At 38.4% G+C, this 25,627-nt stretch overlaps 1 protein-coding gene across 1 annotated transcript in view; it reads left to right on the top strand.

The window, feature by feature from the left end:
* PLXDC2 (plexin domain containing 2) overlaps positions 1-25,627 on the top strand; it is a 282,172-nt gene that overhangs the window by 225,598 nt on the left and 30,947 nt on the right. The window contains exons 10-12 of the mRNA XM_054189766.1: positions 19,550-19,610; positions 22,360-22,513; positions 23,923-23,961. Coding sequence (XP_054045741.1) covers positions 19,550-19,610; positions 22,360-22,513; positions 23,923-23,961 — 254 coding nt within the window. The remainder of the gene's footprint in view (positions 1-19,549; positions 19,611-22,359; positions 22,514-23,922; positions 23,962-25,627) is intronic.

The following is a 25,627-nucleotide window of genomic DNA, read 5'->3' on the forward strand; positions in this document are numbered from 1 at the left end:
TACATAATTTCACAGAAAACATCAAACATCTTCAGCAGTTAGAATGCTTGTAGAAGACTGTTCCAAGCAAGCATGAAGAGATCTTGCTTGCTTTAGCCAATTTCTTGCTTTCAAGCATTGCTTGATTCGACTTCCATTAATAAGTATTGTAGCGCTGAGAATCTGTTGTCATTGGTTTGAGCAAGGTCTATTACTTTGTGGATAGTGTTCTCATTTCTCTTTGGATAAATTAAACTCCAGCAGGCAAGATTTGAAGAGGTGATAAAGTTCAGACCTCTTACAAAGAACAGGCAAACCTTGATCCTTTGTTTTGCTCTGTAGTTTCCAAAGAACTGAGTTTCCCGAGTTCTGGAATTGCTGGAAAATCTGTTTCGCTCACTGAGGCACAAATTCACTGTGCAGAACTAAGGGAGTTTTATCCTTCACCTTTAGCAGGAAGCAACACCAGGCATGTAGTTGCACCGTGTTCCCTTCCACATATTTAGGTGAATTTGTGTCTGCCCCTTCGCAACTGGCAAGGTGTAATTTACTGATGAAAAATAGACAGTCTCAACACACCAATTTCTATTCAATTAAAGTTTGCATGAAAAAAATACTTTTCATTTTGCCTGTGAAGATCGTGCTGCAATCAAAGATGAACCTACTGTGAGGCAGTCCTGCACTTTTTCCCAAAAACAGCTGGCTCCACACTGCAGCACAGTTGTGCTTTGACAAGCTGCAGCAGGTAGACCGAACAGTTTTATTGCTGTTAATTAGCCCATTACTGACAATAGCGAGACTGTCATTTCACACGGGCTGTGTTTGGACATTGTTTGACTAGCAGCAAAAGCAGGCATTGGAGTCAATTCCTTAAAAAAGAGTAGATCCAGAAAAGCAAACTAAGATTATGCCTCTACACAGGAATTTCAGTGGTTTAGAAACAGTCATACAATTCAATTTGCATCTGTAAGGATGAGTGATACTCTGCCAGGTGTAAGCAAATGAAGAATTGTGTATAGAAATATAAAACAGTTCAGAATGGAAGGATCCACTAGAGGTCATCTAGTCTAACCTCCTGCTCAAAGCAGGGCCAGCTGTGAGATCAGACCGGTTTGTTCACGACTTTGTTCAGGTGGGTCTTGAAAACCTCTGAGAATATGGTCCAGTCCCCTGAACATCTTAATTTTATACTAGATTTTACACCTTATTTTTAAATACTTATTTTCTCCAGAAACGTGGTTTTGGTGATGATGGCTGCCTGGGCCCCATTGCCTTTCTTGGCCTGTTCTCCGGCTTATGAAATGAGCAGCTTATTTCAACCAATTCAGTTCTACAGAGAAGCAGATCTGAAATAATAAGTGGATACATATTTTGTGAAAAGAGGCTTTCCAAAATATGAAGACTGAGCATTTATTTAGTTAGGGTACATTACACTGCAGAATCATTGTGCTCAGGACTCCTACCTGTCTCAGCTTTGACAATTTTCTGCTCCCTGACAGTTCTGGATATTCTCACCTGCCTTCTAGTCCGGTGCCTGTCTTTTTTTACCTTGCTTTTCCTCAGCATGGTTATTCATTTTAGGGAGATACAAAAAAAAAGGAAAAAACCTTATTCCATTCTCAGTGGAGATGTCTGGATCACAGAAGAGTACTCAGAATCAATTACTTCAGTACCACATTGTGGTTTTGCTCCCCTCAAAAATAAATTTGCTGTGTTAAAATGTTCTTTTTGCATGTGATAAAGAGGCACTTGCTCAACAAGAAAACCTAACTGTCATGGTTAAAAATCACAAAGGATGGAAGGTTGTGAGTTCTTTCATCACGGTCCTCCAGCTTTTTCTGCGTGCCACTGCTCTTCAGTCACCAGCCTTGTAAATCAGCCTAGACTGTTATCTCCTGTTGTGATATATATTGCTCTGCTGCAGCAGAATAAAATCTGCTTGGAGAAACAACAGCAAAGCATTACAGGAAGTATTAACTTAGACATTTCAGAAGTGTCTAGAATGCAAAGAAAATTAATATTTACAGTCCACTTTCAAATGAAGCCTTGTAGGGGTTTTTGAAGCAAGCAGAAGCTGATGCTTAGGAGCGATGCATGGGTTGCTTCTGTAGTAGTGTTTCTGGGTTGCAAAGCTGACTGGACACACTGGTCTGGGAGGTGAGAAACCAAAAGCTGTCTCTCTTGGCTGCTGGCAAAGCCCAGGATGGGGAAGGCAATTAGCCTTTGGTGCAAAAGCCTGAAAAAGGCTTTGAACTTGATAGTGACAGGTTTCCAGCATGGCAATAATCTACCGACTGATCTAGTGCTCCTATTTCTGCCAAGGGAGAATGCCTGTTTGTTTTTAGGGAGCAATGAGGGTCAGATATGGCTGTAACAGACAGTGATGTTCCTCCTGGGGAGCTGCTCTAGCACTTTGGTACTCTAAAGTAAGATCTCCCAGAGCAGACAGGCTTCCATGTGGATAACAAGCAAACCTGTATCCAGCAAGAAACAAAACACTGTACCAATTCCCCAACCCTTTTTTTCTCAACAAATTATGACACCATTTAGCCAGGGCAATATTGCTACCAAGAACAGCTTTTTTTTTTCCTTGCATAAAATTTTAACCATAATATTGAATCATTCACACAATTGTAGTTGTTCATTCACGCAAAATGTAGTCATTCACACAATACAGTTGTAGGAAAAATAGAAAGTGTATATAAAACCTGGAACTGCACAAGGCAAATTGACCAACAGAACTGTTGCAGAATAACTGTACTCCCCCATGTGGGCAATCTGTGTTGGAATGAAAATAACTGTTCTACAACAGTGGGTTCTTCCCCACCTGTAACTTCAGCCCAGGTGTTGTGCAAACTGAGAGTCAGGTTCTCCATGTGGGTGATTCAGAGCAAAATCTGCTTTTCCTGTCACTCTCTACAGGCTTAAATCACAGTTTCCCTTTTCATAAGGGATCATCAAACTATCCACTCTGAAATCTAATATGACGTATGTCATACGGTTTCATCATGACTAAAGCAAAGGCACATCACTTTCTTCTGACTTCAGCAGATGGAGGATGCCCCTAGGAGCTTTTTTTTTAAAAAAAAACTATGTGTGTTTCATAACTGTTCCATAAGTAAAACTGTTCCATAAGTAAAAGAGACTAAATATAAATATGTAAGCTAAGATGGTATCGTAGCTTTATCCTACACAAGGATCTGGGTTTATAAAATGCCAGAAACACTTAGCATCTATCTCATAGTAGTCACCTGTGGCTGAAACTTGGTTTATTTGCTCTTCATTATCTCTGACTTCCCAGAATGTAAAAACTGGGAGAATTCATTAATGTTAGATCTGTTTATGTCATCTTTTCATGATTCTGAAAATGTTTATATACTCTAGGCACTCGGTATAGCCTGCATGTAAGAGACATCATTTTCTAGGAAAGTTTTTGGAATCTTTAAGGCAACTTTGCTGTTATATTATAGGTTCAATTTGTACAACTTGCTCACATTACTAAAATAGTGACTTCCCTTGGAAATATTTGCAAGAAATAAATTGTGTTTATTAACTTTAAAAGAATTGGCACTGAAATAGAATGGAAATACAACGCTTACATGATCAAGAATTTTTAAAAGCCACCTTTATACAAAGTTTTGAAAAGATTTATGTTCAGGTTCTGTAGATATCGATGTTTTTGTTTTGGTGAACTTCAGGAAAGTCTCAGATTTTGTCAGTGAAGTGATACTGATATTTCAGTAAGTTCAGGAATAAGCAGACAAAGAGCACGCTCTTGCAGTCTGTGCATGCTGGAGACTCAGGTTTTGAATGTGTCTCATGCTTCAGTTCATTAACACAGGATAAAAACATCTCCCAATCCTTCCAACATCCTTCAGGTTTAGTGTGGTACTATCATTCCCACATTAGAGATAGGGAACTGTATTGCTGAAGGACTGTGAACTATTTAGATGATGGTTTCATTCAGCTGTCAAGGGTGGTACCTATATTCAAATTTTACATCCCCAAAAGTGGCTGCATTATGCCAAGGGTACCCAAAAGCCTAACGGTTAGATCCACAAGGGTGTTTTGCTGGCTGATGCACAGGTTTTCAAGGGAAGTGATGCAGAATAGGAGAGCAGTACTAAAAGTACCTTTTCACCAAACTCAACTCAAATATCTAAGACCAAAAAGGTCTCTAGGGCTCAAACACTTTGTCTGAGGTGATACCTACAGCTGCCTGAGTCTAAACAGGGTTCAGCAGTGAAGGCCCTGAGCTCCGTGAAGCTCCTCTACTCATTATGTGTGACACTGCCCTTTACACAATGACCTCACAATGATCGGAGAATCCCCCGAGGCACAGGAGGTAAGTCATCTAAACCCAAGTTACCCCTGAAGCCTGGCCCATTAGATGTCCAGGTGCTTAAGCCGGAGCACTGAAACTCATAAGCCCTCGCTTGGCTCCAGCTCAGAGCAGATCCACTACCCTCAGGCCGTGGCTGCCTGGAGATTTAGGGTCTCCGCTCCTGCCACTGCTGTCCAGGCAGTCCTGCCGCAGCCTTCCCGGGTCTGCAAGGAAAGAGAGATTCAGCTTGGGGTGACCCGGTTCACAAAAAGGGCTTGCCCATGTTAAGTGCTAAAATACACTTTTATCCTTAAGAGTCTCTGTTTTCCAGATTATGCATTGAATAATCTGGTTTGAAATCATACCAGTGTATGGTATTGACCCAGGGGGTGGAAACCCTCAGTTTGAAAAGTGCCCTGAACAGGCTGCACAAATTCCCCTGCTGGATTTTCTGTATGTAGTGATGAGCCAGGACGCTCGGGGCACTCTAGGCAGGGTTGTTCTGCCCATGTGTGTGTGTGCACAGCTCCCCAAGTTTCTTGCAGTCTTAAAACAATCCTGAGCTAAAAAGGTGATAGAATTTGTGATAGATTTCACTTCAATGCTTAATCCCGTATGCCAGCTTACAGCACTGGTTGTGTAAATGAAAAGGTTACAGCTGTTTTTTATGGAATGTGTTCTGAGCAAAATGGGAAATCAGAAATGTGGCTGGAAATAGCAATAATGTGGTTTAAGTCTCGATACTTCTAATCTTTTATTATGGTAATCGCTGTTCCTATCTAAGCAGGTAATAAAGAAACAAGTTGTTTTGCATTCCATGCTGATTAGCTGGAAAGTGGGGAAGGGAAAATCTTTTGGTACTTGCAGTTCATAAGAAAACATTTTACAGTTGAAATACGAAGTGACAGTTTTCCATGGTGCCCTTACGGTAATTGAGATAAAAAATGGTTGCCTGTTGTCTTCTGAATTTATGGGCAAGCTTGAAATGTCTTTTTTGTTTATTCTTCCTTTAGAAAGAAATTGGAAACATGTTTAGTTAACTTTCAAATCTGAGTTTATGTCTGGAAACTTTTAATAACAGGAGGAGGAACAGAGTTAGGGTTTTTCTTTGATTGTTGTTCCATATGTCCCACCTGACGACCTATTTTCATAAAGACTGTGTTGAATGAAATATTGTAGTATAAGTAACAGTCCTATGTAATCTAAAATATTTACTGGTTGAGCACAGCACTACCCATACCGAATTAAATAAGAAACACAGGGGTTTTCTCCACACATGTCTTACTCTTTGGTATCTACATTTCTCTCATCTTTTATTTTAGAGCTGACACCATAACGAAGGTTGTAGATTCCAATGCGGAGCAGGGAAAGGCAGTGGATGAGATCAGGATCAAAAATACCTGTCAGTTGAGAGTGCAGGTACATCAGCTTAGTTGTGCAGTGAACATTAGTGAACATCTCCTGCTGTGACATCCTTTGGTCTAAGCCCTTCAGCATATTTTACCAAAAATATAAAAGTTCTTAAAAAAGTTCTTATGCAAAGAAATTAAAATAAGGCATAGAACTAAGTTACTGTTGTTCTGATGGGTGAGATAACAAGCTTGGGCATTGCAGTGCAAGGTGGTAAAACACTTAGTACAGTGCAAGGAAGGGAGTGTTACCCTGTGGGCCTGAAAATAACTTTACTCATGTTCCTACATTCATAAGCAACCATTTGTAGAGCTCAGTTTTTATTCACAGAATCATAGAATACTTTGGGTTGTAAGGGACCTTTAAAGGTCATCTAGTCCAACCCCCATGCAATGAGCAGATCAGGTTGCTCAGAGCCCTGTCCAAACTGACCTTGAATGTTTCCAGGGATGGTGCATCCACCACCTCTCTGGGCAACCTGTTTCCGTGTCTTGTCACCCTCAGAGTAAAGAATTTCTTCCTAATGTCTAATCTAAATCTTCCCTCTTTTAGTTTAAAACCATTACCCCTTGCTCTATCACTACAGGCCCTGATAAAAAGTCTGTCCCCATCTTTCTTATAAGCCCCCTTTAAGTGCTGAAAGGCCACAATAAGGTCTCCCCAGAGCCTTCTCTTCTCTGGGCTGAACAACCCCAACTCTCTCAGTCTGTCTTCATAGGAGATGTTCTCCAGCCCTCTGATCATTTTTATGACCCTCCTCTGAACCCGCTCCAACAGGTCCATGTCCTCCTTATGTTGGGGATTCCAGAGCTGGACGCAGTACCCTAGGTGTGGTCTCACAAGAGTAGAGGGGCAGAATCACCTCCCTCGACCTGCTGGGCATGCTTCTTTTGATGCAGCTCAGGATGCAGTTGGCTTTTCTGGGCTGCAAGTGCACATTGCCAGCTCATGTCCACCTTTTCGTCCACTAGTACCCTCAAGTCCTTCTCGGCAGGGCTGCTCTCAATCCCTTCATCCCACAACCTGTATTGATACTGGGGGTTGCAAGACCTTGCACTTGGCCTTGTTGAACCTTATGAAGTTCATATGGGCCCACTTTTCAAGCTTGTCCAGATCCCTCTGGATGGCATCTTGTCCCTTAGGCATGTCATCTGCACCACTCAGCATGGTGTCATGTGCATACTTGTTGAGGGTGCACCCTATCCTACTGCCAATGTCATTGATGAAGATATTGAAAAGTACTGGTCCCAGTATAGACCCCTGAGGGACACCACTTGTCACTGATCTCCATCTGGACATTGAGCCATTTACCACTACCCTTTGAATGTGGCCATCCAATCAATTCCTCATCCACCGAAGAGTCCACCCATCAAATCCATATCTCTACAACTTAGAGAGAAGGATGTTGTGGGAGGACAGTATGATAGGCCTTACAGAAGTCCAGATAGACGACATCCATAGCTCTTCCCTTGTCCACTGATGTAGTCAATCCATCATAAAAGGCCACTATGTTGGTTCAGATGCTCACTTTTAAATACTTCCTGGTTTTAACTATTTAAGGGTTTAATTTTCCTTGTTTGTTTGATTTAGGGATATTAAATATTTCAATTCCAAATTAAAAGATGGGAGGAAGACTTGCCGATTTATATTCAGGCTGGTTTTGTCACAACCCTATTTAACTGACAGCAGTGTGCTGTTATTACAAAATTGGCCACAGTATCTTAGCCATTGAATTACAAAATAAAATAAAAAAAAAATTGAGGCATTTGTATGGATTAAGTAAACCACCAGAGGGAGCATATATAATCCAATCAGTCTAATAGATTCATATACAAATGACAAGGAAAATCTCATTTTAAATGCTTTAGAAGGCCTAGAGGTTTAAAATATAGTGTATTCTGCAAAATATATTCCGTTCTATCAATGTATATAACTTCATGAATTTGGTGATCATACTGCTGCTTCAGGCAAAGCGAAAGAAATGTACCCAGATTCTGCCTGTCTCTAAAATTTGTATTCCACTACATCAGTTCTTTATGCTGGAGTAGTTTTATATGAAAACATTGCAGAGTCCTAACACCTGGGTCTTAACAAGCAGATTATTGAATTAGATCAAGTTAAATAAATGAAATGTATAAATGCCTGTGATAAATGAAAAGTAAAGTCAGTACTATTTTTCTAACTTACATACTATTTCTTTGACAATTATAGAGCAATCATATTGGAAATCTGAGAAGTAGAAATACGGGCCCTTTGTCAGAGTTTGCTCTGATTAAAACACAACATATTTTTCTTCTGTTTTAAAAGTTGTGTTGAGACAGTAATTGGTCTTTTTAATCAAGTGCAACAAATGTATCAAGAATGAATGTGTAAATTTGTCAGCCCTGATACATTACTGATAAGAATGGTACGATAACTAGATCTATACTTTATTGAGCAGAAAATTGCTCCACACCCAACTTCTTCAAATCCTTTCCAAGCTGCTCGCTCTTAATTTGACAAGCTAATTTGAACACATGAACTGCAAGAAACTGTTAGGAAATTAGCATTCAATAATTGAGAATTTTGTATGCACGGCAAGCCTGATGGGAGTAAAGCAAGAAAAGAAAGTGGCACCAAAGTGCTTAATGAACAAAGCATTTTCTCAAACCAGAGTGAGTCCAGTGATGGTATTGTTTGCTGAAAGAAGCCTCACAAGATCATAGTAATAGATCTTCTCAAGTGGGATTGCAGTTCTGTTTAGAAGACAGTGTAAGCTTCAGTGAGCCTGAAGGTACATTTAAAAACACATAACAGTAAAGATGTACATATCAGTAAAATGTACATAACGGTACATTTTAAAGTACTGTTATGGAATCTAGATGATCTTGAACTCTTAACATGTTTTTATTGAAAGTTAGCCTGCAGCCAGATAAATTAACTTTTTGCTGAGATTGATGCATGGATAAATAACAGATAGATGGCCTTTCTACATTTTTGGATAAGTTTGTGGAATCTGTTAGTAGTTGGATTCCACAGAATTATTGTGGAATTTTTGTAATTCCCCTTGAGCACAGATTGTCTGGAACAATTCCTATGATTAATTCAAATAAACCTTAAAAGTTCAGTCTCCAAAGAGAACTCTAATGAAGATGCAGTAGCTCTCAGAGGCCTAGAACATGTCAGAGCAAGACCAGTCAATTCATTAGATATGGTGTAGGACTCTCTAGAGTAGAATAACTCCTTGCCTGGTTCATAGCTGGTATGGACACGTACTGCCTGAGAGCTATGTGGAATACTTTTTCAGAGCAAACACCTGAGCTTTTTCCTGCATAAGTAGAACTTTGTCTTATGAGCTTCATTCCTTGAGTTTCCTATCTCCACATGTTCTTCTGCAGTGTCCTGCTTTCTGCTCACTGATGTTCTCAGCAGCCCCAAGCTAGAGAATAAAACTATCCCTACCTATCATTTATAGATTTGATATCTACACAACTGAATTTGAATACTGCTTTCATACACAAACTAGAAAGTTTTCTTACAGCTGCAGCATTAGTCACACACTTTTACATATGTATGCCTGCTTTGTTTTCCTGAATAAATCAGATCAACAGGAGGACAACAGTTATGCTCATAACTGATGCAAATTTTTAAGAAATGCAAGGCCGGATTACAAAACTTAAAATTAATTCTAGAAAATGGGCAGAAGATTGCTACAATTGTCACTACCCTGAAATCCTAATCTTTCTGTTTAAATATTTTCCATGAAATCCTGAAACTGAAGACTGGGAGCATTTTGAAATTTCTTAATCTAGATATAAACACAGTGATTTATTTAAGCCACATCACTCCCACTACTCATATTGTATACTTGTGTTTCTTACCATATCATTTGCCTTTCAAAATTTGAGATTGGTTTCACTAGCTATTGGTTCCCTTGCCAGAGATGTTGCCGTGTCTTCTGGAGCTTAGAAACTCTGTTCATTATCTACTCTTTAGGTTTCTGTGGTATCCAGTTTTGCAACACAGCTTGTCCAAGACATAGATATCACAGTCATTACCAAAAGGACCACTGTCTGGACTGTTTTAAGACCTTAATGCAAAGTGCGACTCATGTAGGTCTATCAAATATAGCACGTTCCTAAGGTATTTTATTATAAACACAGGAAGTAGTTATCGAAGATACAGAGGACAGTTAAGCACTTAAATCACGTTGAGAGAAGGAAAAGTAGACATCCATCTGTTATTTATACCTTTGAGAATATTTACTTTTGCTGATTAATTTGGAAAGAAGATCACAAAATCTGTGTTTAATTTACACGCTTAATTTCACAGATGCACCTAAGATACCATAGTGATAAAATGCTAGATAAGTAGGTAGGTAGCACAGCTCTTTTATGCAGAAACTTCTTTTGCAATTCTTTTACGTGCTACCAAGTTTTTATTCTTCATTTACTGTTTTAGAACAATAAGACAAAACCCCATGCATTTTTAGATGAACCGTTTATATCTACCACCACAATTTCTGTGCCAGCCATAAATCTTTCAAATCACAACAGATTTGAGATCAGACTTAATTCTTCATTGTTTGTTCACCCTGAGTGCTATAGCGATAATAGTGGGTTTTGCCCTGCACTATTAAACAGACATTCACTCTGGAGTTAAATAGTCATTTGCTGGCAGAACTGCACCATGGTCAGTCACACAGCAGCCCCAAATTCTTCTCTGTTTGGTTTCATTTTTATCTGTTCCTTTCTTACATTGATAGCTACTACCTGAAAGTTTGGATTCAAACATGTTCCTGTTTCACTGGTGAAAGGTGACACTTGCCTGTGAAAGGGTTCCACAGACAGATGCTTCAGAATGCAATTTATACGTATCCTAGACATTTTAAGAAACTTGACTCAGACTTCTGGTCATCATTCTAAGCCATGTGATGGGTTTTCTCAGGACTGTGTTACTATACCAGGCATTATAGCCCAGCTGATTCCCAAAGAAATGTCTCAAATGGTGGTGTAATGCCACTATTAGGCTTTAATTGTATAATCAGAAGAGTGCAAGGAGCACAGCTCAAAGAAAACAGGCTTTCCTGATAACAAATGAAAATATTTCTACTTAACAACATGGTCATGCATTACACTGGGTAAGTAAAGTATAATGCAAAACAGTTAGGAAGTTAATTTGCGTGGTACAGTAATGTGAAATACAGGTAGATGATGATGGAGTGAACACAGAACAGAAATAAGAACAAATAAAAAAAATGAGATAGTTACTTAAACACAAGGGTAAAGATTACTTCAAAAACACTGAGAGGGAAGTTACCAGGTAAGGCAGAAATTTTACCTGCTTTACCTGAATTCAGAGACAGCTTCAAGAAGGTTTTGACAACTGCAGATAGGAACCTCCTCCGTATGAGCACGGGTTCGAAGACAAAGGAGTGCAGTCAGGGTTTCAAAGTCCTCTTTGGTTGTCTCGCTATAATGTATCTTAACCTAAAATAATCAGATATCAACATATCTTTTCTACAGCATAATTTTTAGCCTTCTTATGTTGCCTTCTCGACCCTCAGGCTGTTTCTTCCACTTCTTCTGTGTATAAAGTCCCAACTCATCTCTTTTTCACACCTCTGAAATTTGCTAAGTCTTCCTTAACCTAACTAGTACTAATTTGTCTGGAAGAGTTATCTTTATTTGGTAAACTACTGATACTTTTATCCACTTCTCTCTCTGTTGACTATCACATATAGTTTTCTTTATATTATTTTATGCTAACTACTATTCCTGTGCTACTAGAAGAGTTAGAAGTAAGTTGACTAGTTTCTTCCCCTCATGAAAACAGTGATTTTTTTAATAGTTCATGGTCACTACTCCTGAAGTCAAGTATGGCAGGATATAAGGAGTTTTGACTTCAGAGCGAAAAATGCTTTGAAATTCTAACATGGAAGCTAAGGGGGAAAAGGAAAAAAAGAAAACATAAGTAGATGCTTAGTTTCTAGAGAGAGCAGTTAGGCCCTACAACAGCAGTTCTCTATAAGAAAATACAAAAATTTGACCAACCCTAGAATGAATGCTAATGTACTTGTGCGGGAGCATTAGTTTTTTTCCCTTCATATAAGCATATAACCCACTGCATTACTATGGAGAAAGCTGTCTTCCACCAATTTTGTGACGGTCACTCTTCATTTCCTCTGCTCTCATTACAAGGGAGATAAATAAAACAAGGAATTAAATAAATCAAGTATTTTTTATGGAATAAATCAAGATTTTTTTTTAATGGATAATCTTTGCACTATATCAAATTTTATTTTTCTTTACTTTTTTTTGTTTCACTGAAATATAATGCAGAATGGCAGTCCCAGTTAGATTTGTTTAATGGTCAGTTCAGCGGTCGTATAAAACTTTCACTTGTACAGCTGTAGTTCCTCTTCCCATACCAAATATTTTTTTACATAGAATTACTTGTGAATTAAACAGAGCCTGGGAAGCTTCCTGGGCACTGGAAAACGATTGTCTGTGCCATTAAATAGTTATGATGTTCCCTGATGTGATTTCAGTCCATGCCCAGGAGCACTGTCCAGAACACTTCCCAGGCATGGTGCAGGAGTTGGCTGTTCCAGGGATTATTCCCAGTTGGCAGTTTATGTGCAGCCTCCTTGTTTTCAAGGTTGAGAGAGTTTGCTTGTTCAGGCACAGGCCATTCTGTGCCAGTGGTCTTCAGTGCCAAGGAACATTTCTGGGCATGTTTATTTTACTAGTATGGAAACAGCCAGAATGATCACAACAGTCTTAACTGCCTTCCAGAAGTGCTAACCTCTTATGGTTGTACCCCTCAATATAACTTGAGCATCACTGCAATCATATTTGTCTCCTAGCCTTCCTTCAAGGAAGGGCCATAAATGAAGTCTCTTTTTGTTAGCATAATATTTTAAATTTTACATATTGCTATACACAGACTCCTATGTAACGTTGCCAGAAATTTTTATTTAGGCGAATCTGAAATCCACGTATGTCTTCATAGAATTTGGATAATCTGAGATTAAGATCTGCTAAGGCAAACTGTTCAATTTCTCAACATACTCTACTGATTCTCTATAGGATATATTTTTTTTATCAGTCTTTCCAGTCCCCTAAACAATGGAGACTCTAACATTTCTCTATAGGACGTATTCCCAGTTTCAGGGAAATAAACAAAGTTTTCTCAGTATTTTTCCTAAATATCAAGGCTTTTTTGTGCACCATTACATCTTGAGTTCCCCCTCTGTTCAGGTCTATTAACTCTTACAATATTTGCATTATCATATAGCATTAATGAAACCACTTGCTTCCCATTAGATATCACAACGAATACTAGTATGTACAATTAATGAAGAAGCCGATGAGCCCCAACTGTTCTGTAATTCTTTGGTGAACTGTTTTGCTGAATGTTAACTTCAGAGTTTGACTCACTGTTAAAGAAAAAACGAAATGCAAGTAGAATACGAATTTGGGAAACAAATAACTTTCTGAACTTTAAGATCCTTTGAACGTAATCAGTTACAGGATGATTCATATCCTTCCTTTCTTTTGCTCGCTAGCTGAAGAATTCACTGAGCCTTTAGAGCAGGTGTTTTTCTTAACCCTAATTCATCCATACTTTCCACAAATGCAGTAGTATGAATATGCAGTTTCAAAACTGTCTTATGTTCTTTGTGCAGAATGCTCTCTTGATTTGTTGGCAGACCTTTATTAGCACATAAACATTAGCTTATGTAGTCAGGTTAGCGCATTATGCCTCCTTCTCCTGTCATAGCTCCTGCTTCCTTTGACTTCTTCGTCTTTTTAGATTTGTGAATGAGATATAACCGGAGCAGTAACCTAGCCTCACCAAAACATCTCTGCACTTCTCTTTCTAGCAGCTCAGATGCTGATGCCCACTAGTACTGAAACAGCCGTGTTACGTATTGCACGATTGCTGGGGCTTCATGCATGGGGCGCAATTGCATGGGGATAACAGAAATATGAACAGCCCTATTTCATACTATCACTCAGCACCGGGCCACTTTCATCCTGTCCCAAGGACACTACTACTTGTTAATGTTATCAGTGTTTTTTTATAAAGGGGCAAAATCCCCATAGAAGTATATGAATAAAAAAGGGAGCTTAGCCGATGTGTAAATGAGATCTGTGCCTTGGTGCATGCCACTCGAGACTTGATGCTTTTCAACATCATTCCCAGTTCTACAATTCGTATGTCTGGGAGTACTATGGGAAGCATAGGAGCTATGAATTAGTGTATACTTGTCTGGTTTTCAGAAAATCTGGGCTTATCTGTAGGTTCCGTTATGGAATTCTGTGTTACCTCATCTGAATCATTTCATGTCTCCTATGCTCTGTTTCCTCATCTCTAAAGTGGAAAAGGAAATGTTTTTTCCAAAGGTGACCTTCATATTTTCATTTTAAAAACAAGAAACAAAGCAATGGGTGTGTCAGGCTAACTGTATTTCTGAAGTTGTCGGTGCAAAGCATTATAAAGCAGTTTTCAAAATACAACTGGCCATTCACTTTTATTTATTTAACCAGAAGGAAATGTAACATGTAATATTGTGAAAAAAAAGTTTAAGATCGTGGGAGCACCCACCCTAAAACTGAAGTGATCGTTTTGAATATTTAAAGATAGGAAACAGTTTAGACAATCATGTAAAGGTGAGAAAGGCGGGTTAGTTGTGCTAGTCGGGATCATCAACAAGAGTGTGAAGTACACTCAGTAGAGCTTCAGAGATCTGTGCCTCGAACCTTGAGTAATTTATTGTGTGCAAAACAGGTATCAATGCCAACAGATCAGAATTCTCTGCTAACTTCTGTTGCTATTAGCTCTTTTTACCCACTTTGTGCAGGTATAAATGCACAAAGTAAAAGGCAGTGGAGAATGTAATCTAGTATCAGAGAGTAATTTCAGGGTGGCACCTTCCCAGAGAATGTGTTTGGTTGTTGTTATTTTCTGCTGATTCTGTTGGAAATTCTGATACCTTAATCTCATAGATTTGACTCTAGGGCCCTCCTCTTACACTTTCTTTTTCTTTCTAGTTATTCAAAGCAGAGCCTTCAGCACAAGCTTCTTTTTTATTCTTTATCTGCTTTTCAAGATGTTTCCTTTGTTGTTGTAACTGACATTAAGATTATAGAAAATATCCTCCCATTCTTCTTTAATGAGAACTCTGCCAATTCTCACTTTAACTAGGGTTTTTTCCTTTCTTTCTAGTTGAATTGGAAATAAAACTTACTTCATTTAGCCCACTTTTATTCTTAGGCTCTGCCACCGCTAGAATTCCCCATGGGAGTCCTTATTTCCTACTGCCTATTCACATGTCATGTCAGAGCTACAAATACCGAGTCTTACTCATGTTCAATCTCTTTTACAGTAAAATAACAGCGCTTTTTTTTTTAACATCTTTTCAATTCTCTGTTTACATGATATTGCAGGAGTACTTTACAGAACATGTAGCTATATTTTTCCAAACCATCATCATCAGGTGGAAGATTGCCTGTTGAAATTTGTCCCACTCTCTGATCCTCCTTGTCATCACCTGAATGGCGGAAATTTTGAGAGGCAAAAAATGTTAAGACAGTGATGGAATTCAGTGCTGCAGACACAGATATGATGCATCAAGTATTAACTATGCCTTAGTAATTACATTTGAATTTTTCATAAACATTCAAATAGTACAGGCTGTTTGTAGTCCTGTATGTTCAAAATCAGCTATTCTTACATTATGAGCAAATCCTCTTCTAACAATTCAAATTGCCATCCTATTCTGCAGTACAGTTTAATTAAGCAATATGTTTAAGTAAAGGATATATACAGGAAACACATTTCTACTTGAATTCAGATGTACGACTGGGTGTATTGAGCTAGATGCTAAGCACAAATACCATTCAAATAGCTTACAAATTCATATCGCAGTTACTCACAGTGACACTTCACACATACTTCATAAGCACTTCGATCTACGATAGAGTTCTGCATTTGTGACACGGGAAAGTGGAAAATAACAAAAGGAGGAAAATACAGTCTTTTCCCAGACATCGCAGTGTGACAAGAAAGTGATATTCAAAGGCTGGAGGAACCAAAATGGAGCCTGTTCTGTGGTGAAGGGAGGCAAAGCCAGACTGAGCACAAAGATAGTGCTTTATTTCTTCCAAAAATTGCTCTATGAGTAGGGTTTTTTTCAGTTGGACAGACACAAAGTTCAAGGCTTACAGTATTTTTATTTTTTTTTAATATATTTTTAGATATACTTCCTATCTCCCTCAGCTTGGAATGAAATTCCGCTTTAAAATGTTCTAATTTTTTTTTTAGTAATTCAAACAACTTAGCAAATGTCTGAATTTTTTCCTAATGTAATAGGCCTTCCTTAGTGGTTAAAGGTAGAAAAGAGTTCTGTCTGGTCAATTTTCTATTTAATTTTCCAGTTCAACCTTTTATTTAGAGGAGTTGATAAACATTTTAACTGAGCTGAGTAATTACATGGTATTTAAGAAATCATTTCAGATTTCTGGAATGCCCTTCAGTTCCCAGAAATCCGTTCTTCATATGCTGTTACAGATATCCTAGCAAAAGAAAAAAAAAAACAACAACAAAAAAAAACCCAAACAAGCTAAGGAATAGTTGGTTTATAGGACATGTGTTGTACATTTTAATGCTCTTGATTGGTTTATACCAGCTCAAGCTTGTGAAAAGATTTTTCCATCCAGACTTTGTCCTTTTCCTTCCTCATAATTTTCCATTATGTTTTTAGCTTTTACAGCTTAAACCTTGATGAATTTTCTGTATACAGGGTAGCTGATTTATTATTATTATTATTTCTCATTGAATTATTTTAAAAGAGAAGAAGCAAAACATTTCAATTCATGCACTGAATGGACACTTCTTGTCATGTAAATATTCTCTGCCAAATAGTGGTAAATGGCATCCGGTAGATCCGATGAGATCTCCATCTCCGTACAGTTCACTGAAAGGATTCTGACATCTTTCTTATTACCCAGACTCATCTGCATTAGTTATACCAAATCATCATTGTTATACATGCAGAGACTTTAATTCTCCCTTTGCTCCCTGAACCAGTACTCCCGAGTTCCACACAAATCCTGGAATTCCTTACATTTCATGAATGTCCCTATTCTCATTTCCTAGAACATCTTTGTTATTGCTTTGCTAGGAGCTGATTTTGGTCATCACTTGAAAATGAAGTTGTTATAAAATGGCCCTGTTGACAGATGGCATAAATGCCGTAGCTAATCAAATCTGCTCCAATGTTTTAACGGCAACAGGGAATTATCACCATGCTACAAATGAATGCAGTCAGTAGAGTGGGTGGTGCACTGAAATGACAGTTCCCAGAATTCTAACTCAACGACACAGCAATGATAGTATCTGCTACGGCTGACATCTCATTGCCACATGCCTCAAAGGAAGTTCACAAACAGGTTTGCTTGGAGCCTATCTAGTTCCTGATAAAGCTGCTTTCTGATAATGTTGTTTGAACTCAACTTTACATCAATAGAAAATGTTAAGTAAACAGTGTCCAGGGTTTAGCGTATTTTTCTTTAAAGTAGGGTCATCTGAAGAGTGTCTCAGATGTTTGAAAGAGCCATTCCAATTCCTTGTTTGTTGCATTCAACTTTTGATGGTTTGTTAGTTCCTCAGGAAAAATCAACCCCAAGACCATTGCTTGCCACCGTATTTCAGTAGTTTGTCAGAAAAGACTTAAGAACTGTAAATGAGCGCACCTGGGATAAGCTTTTATTCACTTAATCTTTGGAGACTTATGTTTGACGCCATTTAGATACAAGATAAAATATAAGATGGAAGATCATTAATCCTTCCTAGTCTAAGTACAGTTGGGTTTGAATTAGCATGGATATGTAACTGCAGTAATTGCCTCTACTGTTGAATTTATGGAGTGGCTTGATGTGATATTTAAACGTTGGGCTTGATTTTCAGATGTACAGAAAATTGCCAAACTTATTAGATTTTATCCAGAGCAGTATGACTGAAATGTAATGCATTTGTGCATATTCAGTACATCTGAAAATTAGTCTGGTTCTCCGTCAAGATAGGCACAGAAGTTGCTAATTAAGTTCTTCAAACTTTAGAGAAAAGTAAGAGAGACTGAGACTTCCAAAAAATATGTTCTATTCATAGCTGGAGTGTCACGTCATTTCTTTCTACTTAGCAAGGTCCTCTGTGTTCTCTCAAGCATTCATGGATACAGAACACCACAAAGATGGGGAGGCAACACTTAGCTCCCAACATAGCACTCATTCACTCACTCATTCACATTTGGCAAGAAGAAAAAACTCTTCACAGTGGCCTTTATTCCCCTCCATTGGGAAGGAGGCCTCTGTACTTTCTGGAATACATTTCTGGTTTGGGCATCTATTCTCTTCATTGCAGCAGGTTTTTGGAAAAGTCATTTGCTATAGAGTGAGTGATAAATGACACCTGTTAGGGTTGGGGTGTTGTTTTTAGTAACATTGCAAATGGTGGAAGGCAGATCAGATCAGTGCAAACCCAGCTAAAGAGAATCAACATTTTCTCAAACTCTTTTGTCAAAGACATTGCAGACTCTGCTCAGAATGATTATGCAGAGAAGTTTATAAACCCAAGGGAGTTGTTAACACTGTTTAGATCTTCTTGTAACATCCTCTTCTACTATAAGAACGATTCTGCTCTTCCATTCTTCCAAAGTGGATCCCTGTTTACCTCAGTTGAAGTAGGTTAATACTTGTCATGTCTTGGCATCTTTCGCTTCATTGAGAACACACACCATGTTCAGCTAACCATAGCAGTCGCCTTATTTGCTTTCCTAGTCTTATTAAAAGACAGTGAGAAAGTTATTTGCTGTACAGTCAGGCACATTACAAACATGAATGCCAAATAACATCATCCTGTCTTATAACAAAATACTGCAGGAAATAAATGCAGGAAAGAAAAAAAAACAAAAACAACCAAACAAAAAAACCTAACTGGGGAGACTCTCTTTCAAAGTTGGGCATCATGATTTAGTTATTTGTTTGCTGTTTTAATAATGCTTTCCATTTGTAATTCTACCTGTTGTCTAGGAAACTCTAAGTTACTTAACACACTTGTGAGACAGGGATTGCCAGGGGAATCATTGTATTAAAGTGTTACAAGTTGCTTTAAAATTTCTTTGTTACATATTGCAAACGAGAAAGGATATTGCAAACAGGTTATCACCTAATTTGATAAGAAATATGCATGCAACTTAAAATTTCTGCAGCTAGTGAGGAGGTAGAAGCAGCTGTGTTGTATTCTCTAATTGTCATGAAAGCTCTTCTAAGGAGCTGTTATCTAAATCTGTGAACACCGATCGCGTTGTTATATGTGTATCTTGATGTCTCAGGTCACCTTGCCTGACAAAAGCAGTGACTGGTTCACTACATCCTTTGTGGGATTAAATTTTCATGCCTAAGGAGTTGGATAGAAATAATTAAACCAATTTACATCCACATGGCTGGCATCAAACTTAAAAATGCCATTGCTCAGTGCGGTCTTAAGAATAATTATCCAGTGGAAGGGAGATATTCCTATATAAAAACTGTACATTGAAAAAAAAAAAACCACAATAACTAAAATAATAATTCATTCATTGAAATGCCTTTCACTGAAGTGGATTAAATGATTGATTCATATTGCAAGCAACAGCCTCTTGAATAAAAGTAGTACCACATAAATCATATGGATATTAAATTAAATCACATCATTTACTTATTCTCTCTGACATTCTCTTCTCTTCCTCTCTCGTTCTTGTTTTCCTCCTATTTCCGTCTCAACAACTTGTATCTATTTCATCATTTAAAGATGCTCCAGTGGATTTGACCGTCACCGGCAAGATTGGGTAGACAGTGGCTGCCCTGAAGAGGTATGTGAGTAGTTTACATCCTCAGCCCATCAGAGGCCTTTTATACACTTATGATGCATTTGATTATATTCTTCAGATTGTGAAGCATGGTTTCAAGGCCAAAGACATGCTGTATTTATCTTTATCATTCAGTGGAAATGCTGTAAGGCATAATAAAGAAAAATAGGCTGAGCAATTTCACTCCCCGTTTGAGGAAATAAAATGGACACAAAGTAAAAATTTTACCTCTGAGAAAATACTTTAAATAAAAAGTAAAAATTCCAGAAAGCCTACCCCAAAACAGTGTCCCTGCGCTGTTTTTCTCTTAGATCTCTGACTCTTGACAGAAAAGGGGAAGAAACTGTGATGTTCCTTATCTCAGAAACCCCTCTGCCAGAGTAGTCTCAAGTGAAAAACAGGCATTGCATTTTGACTGAGATCTCCACAAATAATTTCATACAGAAGAAATTACATAGGTGAATTCAAAGAGATTTAAAACAAACAAACAAACAAAAAAAAAAAAACAAAACACCTACAAGGCATTTGGATTTCCTTTCGTGGAGAGGCAGTGAGACAACAAGAAAGATATCTGACTGTGGTAGTGGTGGACTGTCAAACAGGGACTATGGCCTCTAAAAGAGTTACTCCGGGTATTCCTGGACCAGAGCAGTTCATTTTTGAGACACATATATAAATATCTTACTGCTGGTTCTTTCCCAGTGTCCTCCCTTTAGAAGGTGTTTTGGGTTGGGGTTTTTTTTGGTTTTATTTTTTTTCGTTTGGGGATTGTAGTAATAGGAACAAATTAATTTATGACACTTTTAATCTCCTGATGGCCATAAAAAAGCAGTTACTTTTTCATTTTGGCTGAAATGGCTAAATTCTATCATGAATTTCAGCAACATAGCCTTTCTGAAGTGTAATGTCAGGTGAAACTGAGGGCAAAACGTAGCCCCAAGTGTCTAGTTAGAAAAGCACATTCTGTTTTATTCTCAGTAGAAGCAAAGAGAAGTAATGATATAAATCCAGTCTGATGGAAGAAATTGTTTTTCTTCTAAGTGTAATTGCAAAATAACTGCATCGTACATACTGCCTTGTTACATGGGCTTGAAGCCTCAGCTTTGCTGATTTAAGAACTGAATTTCTGTGAGATTTATTGTCTGTGGAGGACAACCTCTTCAAGAACATAAAATAAAAGTTACTGGGAGTATTTGTCATCATAGTGCACAACCTTTGTATTGCTTTAATCCAGATTATAATTAGCTAGGACTCAGTTGTGCCTGTAGACGACGTTATCCAAAAACTGCTCGCTGCGTGACAGTAGCATCCCATTCTGCTTCTCCCTTGTTTCAACACAGCCAGTGCTCCAAGCCTTACTGCATGATCTGAGAGGAAACTATTGATACACTAAGTGTATCTGAGAAACTGATAGTTTGATTTGCACAGTTTCTGGCTACTTGATTGCTGCTCACAGTCTAACTTTCAGGCTCTCTGGAGTAGAACGAACAGCTTACGCAGCATCTTCCAGAATGATGCCCGAGCTGACTGCTGGAGTTCAATGAAGGATCAATAATTAGCCACACAGAGGTTACTTGGAGATGCGTTCATTCAAAAGGATGAATAATGAGGATTCTCACAGTAATGCTTCCTTCTTTGTAATATAGATTTTGAGCTAAATTTTGATTAAATTGCATCAGTGAAATTAGGAGCGGCTTTCAAGCTAAAGCGTAAAAAATTTAAAGAATAATTATACTGCAGGTACTGATATCTTTTCTTAATATAAGATATTGTTTCTGGTAAAACGAAGGACAATAAAAAACCATACACGTTAAAAGAAATACAGCACCCACTGGATTTTGACAGGCAGGTCTCAATAAAGTGAACAGGCTTTGTGGAATTCCACTTCTCATTAAAATGAATGGGGACAGCAGGAGTTACAGGCAGTTCTCATGTTTGCTGCTAACTAATTGGATGTATTTTCCTGCAATACTGTGTCATCCATAAAAGAAAACATTCATTGCACCTGCAGAATTTTTAAAGTGTCTAGAAATTGGGGGGGAAAAAAAGACTTGATAGTTTTATCAAAATATTTTATGATTATTATAGTTTATATTTTATAATAACTCATATTTATGTAATAATTTTATATTATATGTACACACATAATACATGAAATTTTAATATTATATAGAATTATAGACATATAGTGAATGTGTTGCTCTGTAATGTGGTATATAAACATTCTATAGGTTGAATGCATCCACACATTTTACACATATATGCATATTCTTCTGTGATAACTGCATGTAAAGCCTAATTAAATACTCCAGTTAACTACACATTACTCACTATGGAGAGCTACAATTTAACTCCCACATATCTTTTTTAACATGTGTTATGGCACCCAGACCAATGGCAGTGATCATTTACAATAGAAGAGTGAAAATTTAAATGATAATCTCAGTTGTTAAAATCTGATTGGGGGAAATAACATGTTTGACATTGAGGGATGACTTTGAAGCCTTGTATTAACCACTGAGTGTTGTAACTTTTCCAGCTAAATGAAAAATATATGTTGCTGAATGCTGTGTAGAGCACTTCAAAGGGAGAAGAAAAAAAAAAAAGAAAAGCCTCTCGAAATTCCTTGATTTAGGGTTTCCATTTTCATTCTTTTTATCCTGACAGCTTGTTCATGCTTAAGTTCTTCATTCAGTGACAGACTCTGCTGAGAATTAATTTTCTCTTCTTTGCTTTTGTTGTTTCCCAACAGTCAAAAGATAAGATTTGTGAGAAGAATATAGACACAACTGAAACACCTCCATACTCCATCACCACCCTTCTGCCAACCACCACAAAGTTTAGAGTTTTAACGACCACCAGAGGATCCACCACTTCCCACCTGCCGACTAGCCTGCCCACAGAAGGTGAAGTGTATAGACTGCATTATTCTATAGAGCAAACGTGTCGTTTACAAGTCTTAAAGTAATTTCTTTCCTTTAAGAATGCGTTCGTGTTGACCTTTTCTCTTTGGGGCAGTGGAAGGAGCGGGGAATTGCCGTCAAGGCAATATACGCTACTGCTTTTACATTGCAACTTGCTCTCGCAACAGTACGGTGCGAAGGGGATGAGCGCTGGAGGAGGGGACGGTGCTGGGGGAGCACGGACAAGCCAGGAGGACATCTGGAGAACTTGGGGTTACAATGAGTTGTTTGTGTTCCTTTAACCGTTAGGCCATAGTCCAAAACCTGTTGAAATGGCAGACAGAGAGGGCCCTGCTGAAGTTAGTGATGAAACTCCCGTCGCAGACTTAATGAATTTTGCATCCCTTTAAGTATTTTATTTAGCCAGGTGAAAATTAGAGATAACCCAAATTAAAAAACTCTTTGAAATTTGCCTGTTTACTTTTTTTCAGTCAGTTTACACGGTGCTTTTCATGTAGTGCTCACTGTTGTGAAATAGTTTCCATAGGCTTCTGAACCGAATTAACTGGGTAAGTGATGGCTTGTCAGTTGCCATCCTTGTTCCACTGTCTGCTTAAATCTTGCCTTTCTGTGGTTGAGATACCCTGCTTTCCTGCTTCTGGAGAAAATTCAGCTGGGTAGAAAAGTTAACCCAGATTAATCAAATACCATCTATAAAATAGAACAGGGCAAGGGAGAGGTTTCTGTTGGAATTCTATGTTAACCCAAGAAAAGATACTGGGTGCGCGCATATTTTTGAAGTGGCCAGTCACAGCAAAATTTGAGCTGAAGGCATTACATGGTGTGAATCTACTGATAAGAAAGGGTGGTTTTTGCAGCAAGTGTTTAGAAACTGTCAGTGCAGGATTTGGACTGCATTAGCAGCATTATTCCCTGACATTTTCGTTCATTAAAACTCACAACAAGGAGAGGAATATGGAAATAAATAGGATTTAAAACTGGTCAACCTTTTAATGATTCTTAGAAGAGGAACTAAGTAATTGTTTTAATTTAATTGTTTTATTTTATTGTCATATGTTAATTTAATTGTTTTATTTTATTGTCATATATTCGTTTGTATAATCCTTAATATGATAGAACGCTCAAGCTATATATGAAGATGTAACATAAATGAATTATTTGTGTTATGAGCACACCCTAGCACCTTTATTTACCAGTATTTTGAATCCTCCTTTACGCTGAAACACTCTCAAAAATGTTTTTTTAGTAGTAAGGAAGTAAAGCATTGCTCAGTGTAAGAATACCACAATTTTCTAATTGTGGAATTTCTTTGACATTAGAAAATCGTTGCTAAAATGACTCATGACCTAGAAAAATGCATTTTCCTACAACTAACTGATTTTTCTTTATAGATGACACCAAGATAGCACTGCACCTAAAAGATAATGGAGGTAAGAGATTAATTTTTTGTGTGTAAATAATGTCAGTTGTTTCTCAAATTATGCCCCCCTGAACTTCATTAATCAAAACCAGATTGTAGAAATAGCTTTTACCAGACTCTCAAGGGACTTCAGCCTTCCACATCTATGTGGAAGAGCAGCAGGGCTAATAAGCATAGCAACTGCTTAGCAAATTAAACATTTACAACTCTCTCTATAACTCTTTAATAAATCAGCAGGTTTAATTAACTTCCAAATATGGACATAGTAAGTAAATTTTCAACTGTATTAATACAGTTATTAACTGTATTATAATAATACAGTATTATTTAACTGTATTAAGAGAGGATATGGTGCTAGTTCTAAATATTAATATTGTGTTATAAATTCATTCATAATAGTGAATTATCACATGACATTTTATTAATAAACATATCGATGTAATATCTGTATTGCTGCACTAGCAGTGATCCTGTATTTCTCCATGCACATTCGCCATGAGGTTAATAAGATCACCTTGTCTTACTGATAAAGGCCTCTGTTAAATGAGGGTCTGCAGGGGACTGCTTTTGTCATCTTCTTTGTGGTTCAAGGACTGAGACCTGAGGTTTGTTCCCTCTCCCTTTGAAGCTGATGAGAATTTTGCTATTAGTCAGAATAGGACTGATTCATTAGATGTAGGCAGCATCTGCATTCACTGCTGATTTGGAGCTTGCTGAGGAGAAAGGAAAGATTTGTGTTGATTTCTACAGGCTTCAGAATGGTCTATCAAAGCAGGGATGATTCACTGAGCAAACTAAAATAAATTCTATATAAAGGGGCATATTACGGGCTGTGATTGCCTTTCCTCCGGCAGCAAGCATGGCAGCAGGCCTGGGCAGGGCGCACGGTGAGTCCAGCAGCTCAGGGGCAGCAACTGGGGTCAGCCTCAGTCTAGTGACCATCAGCTGAGTCTGCAGTGAGGAGGCAAGCCCAGGGTCAAGGTGGGAAGCCAGGTTGGCAAGGCAAGGCTGGGAGTGGTGAAGGAGCAGGCGAGGCACAGCAGCCGGCAGCACAGCTCAGGCAAGGACCAAAGAAAGCGGCTCCTGTCTGCAGTCCCAGAGGAGGTGAGGTGATGAACGAGGTCCATACAGGGAGTCCAGCAAACAGCAAAAGGAGACAGGGCCACAGATAAGGCTGCAACAGAGCTCCAAGGTGTCCACCCAAGGAGACATGGCCAGGGACGGGACTGGAGACAAGCTACTTGCAGCTCAGATCCAAGGTTGGTCCAGGAAAGAAGATCAGAGATGGGGCTGAATACAGGTACACCTACAACATAGCTTAGGCTTGTGCTTGAGCTTACGTGGAGCCCCCAACCCCATGGGCAGGGGTCCCAGGTGTGGCTGGTCAGGACAGCTGAGGGACAGAAGTGTTTTCTCAGGGCCCTCGCAGAGAATAGTTCAAGTTTTGAAAAAACACAGCATGTGGATGCCACTTAGCATTTTGGTCTGTTTTCCTGTCATTTGTTTTTCAGTAATATTCAGCCATTTTCTCCATCCCTCATATTAGAGATCTGCTCACTTCACAGGAGGCAGTTGCCATCCCCTTCCTCACCAGTTGCTCCTCTGTCACTAACGACACTTTTACTATCACTAACCACAGCATAACCAGTCACATGCTGTAGTGGATGTTGAATTCT

The sequence above is a fragment of the Rissa tridactyla genome, chromosome 2, assembly GCF_028500815.1.
Source record: "Rissa tridactyla isolate bRisTri1 chromosome 2, bRisTri1.patW.cur.20221130, whole genome shotgun sequence".
Taxonomy (NCBI): domain Eukaryota; kingdom Metazoa; phylum Chordata; class Aves; order Charadriiformes; family Laridae; genus Rissa; species Rissa tridactyla.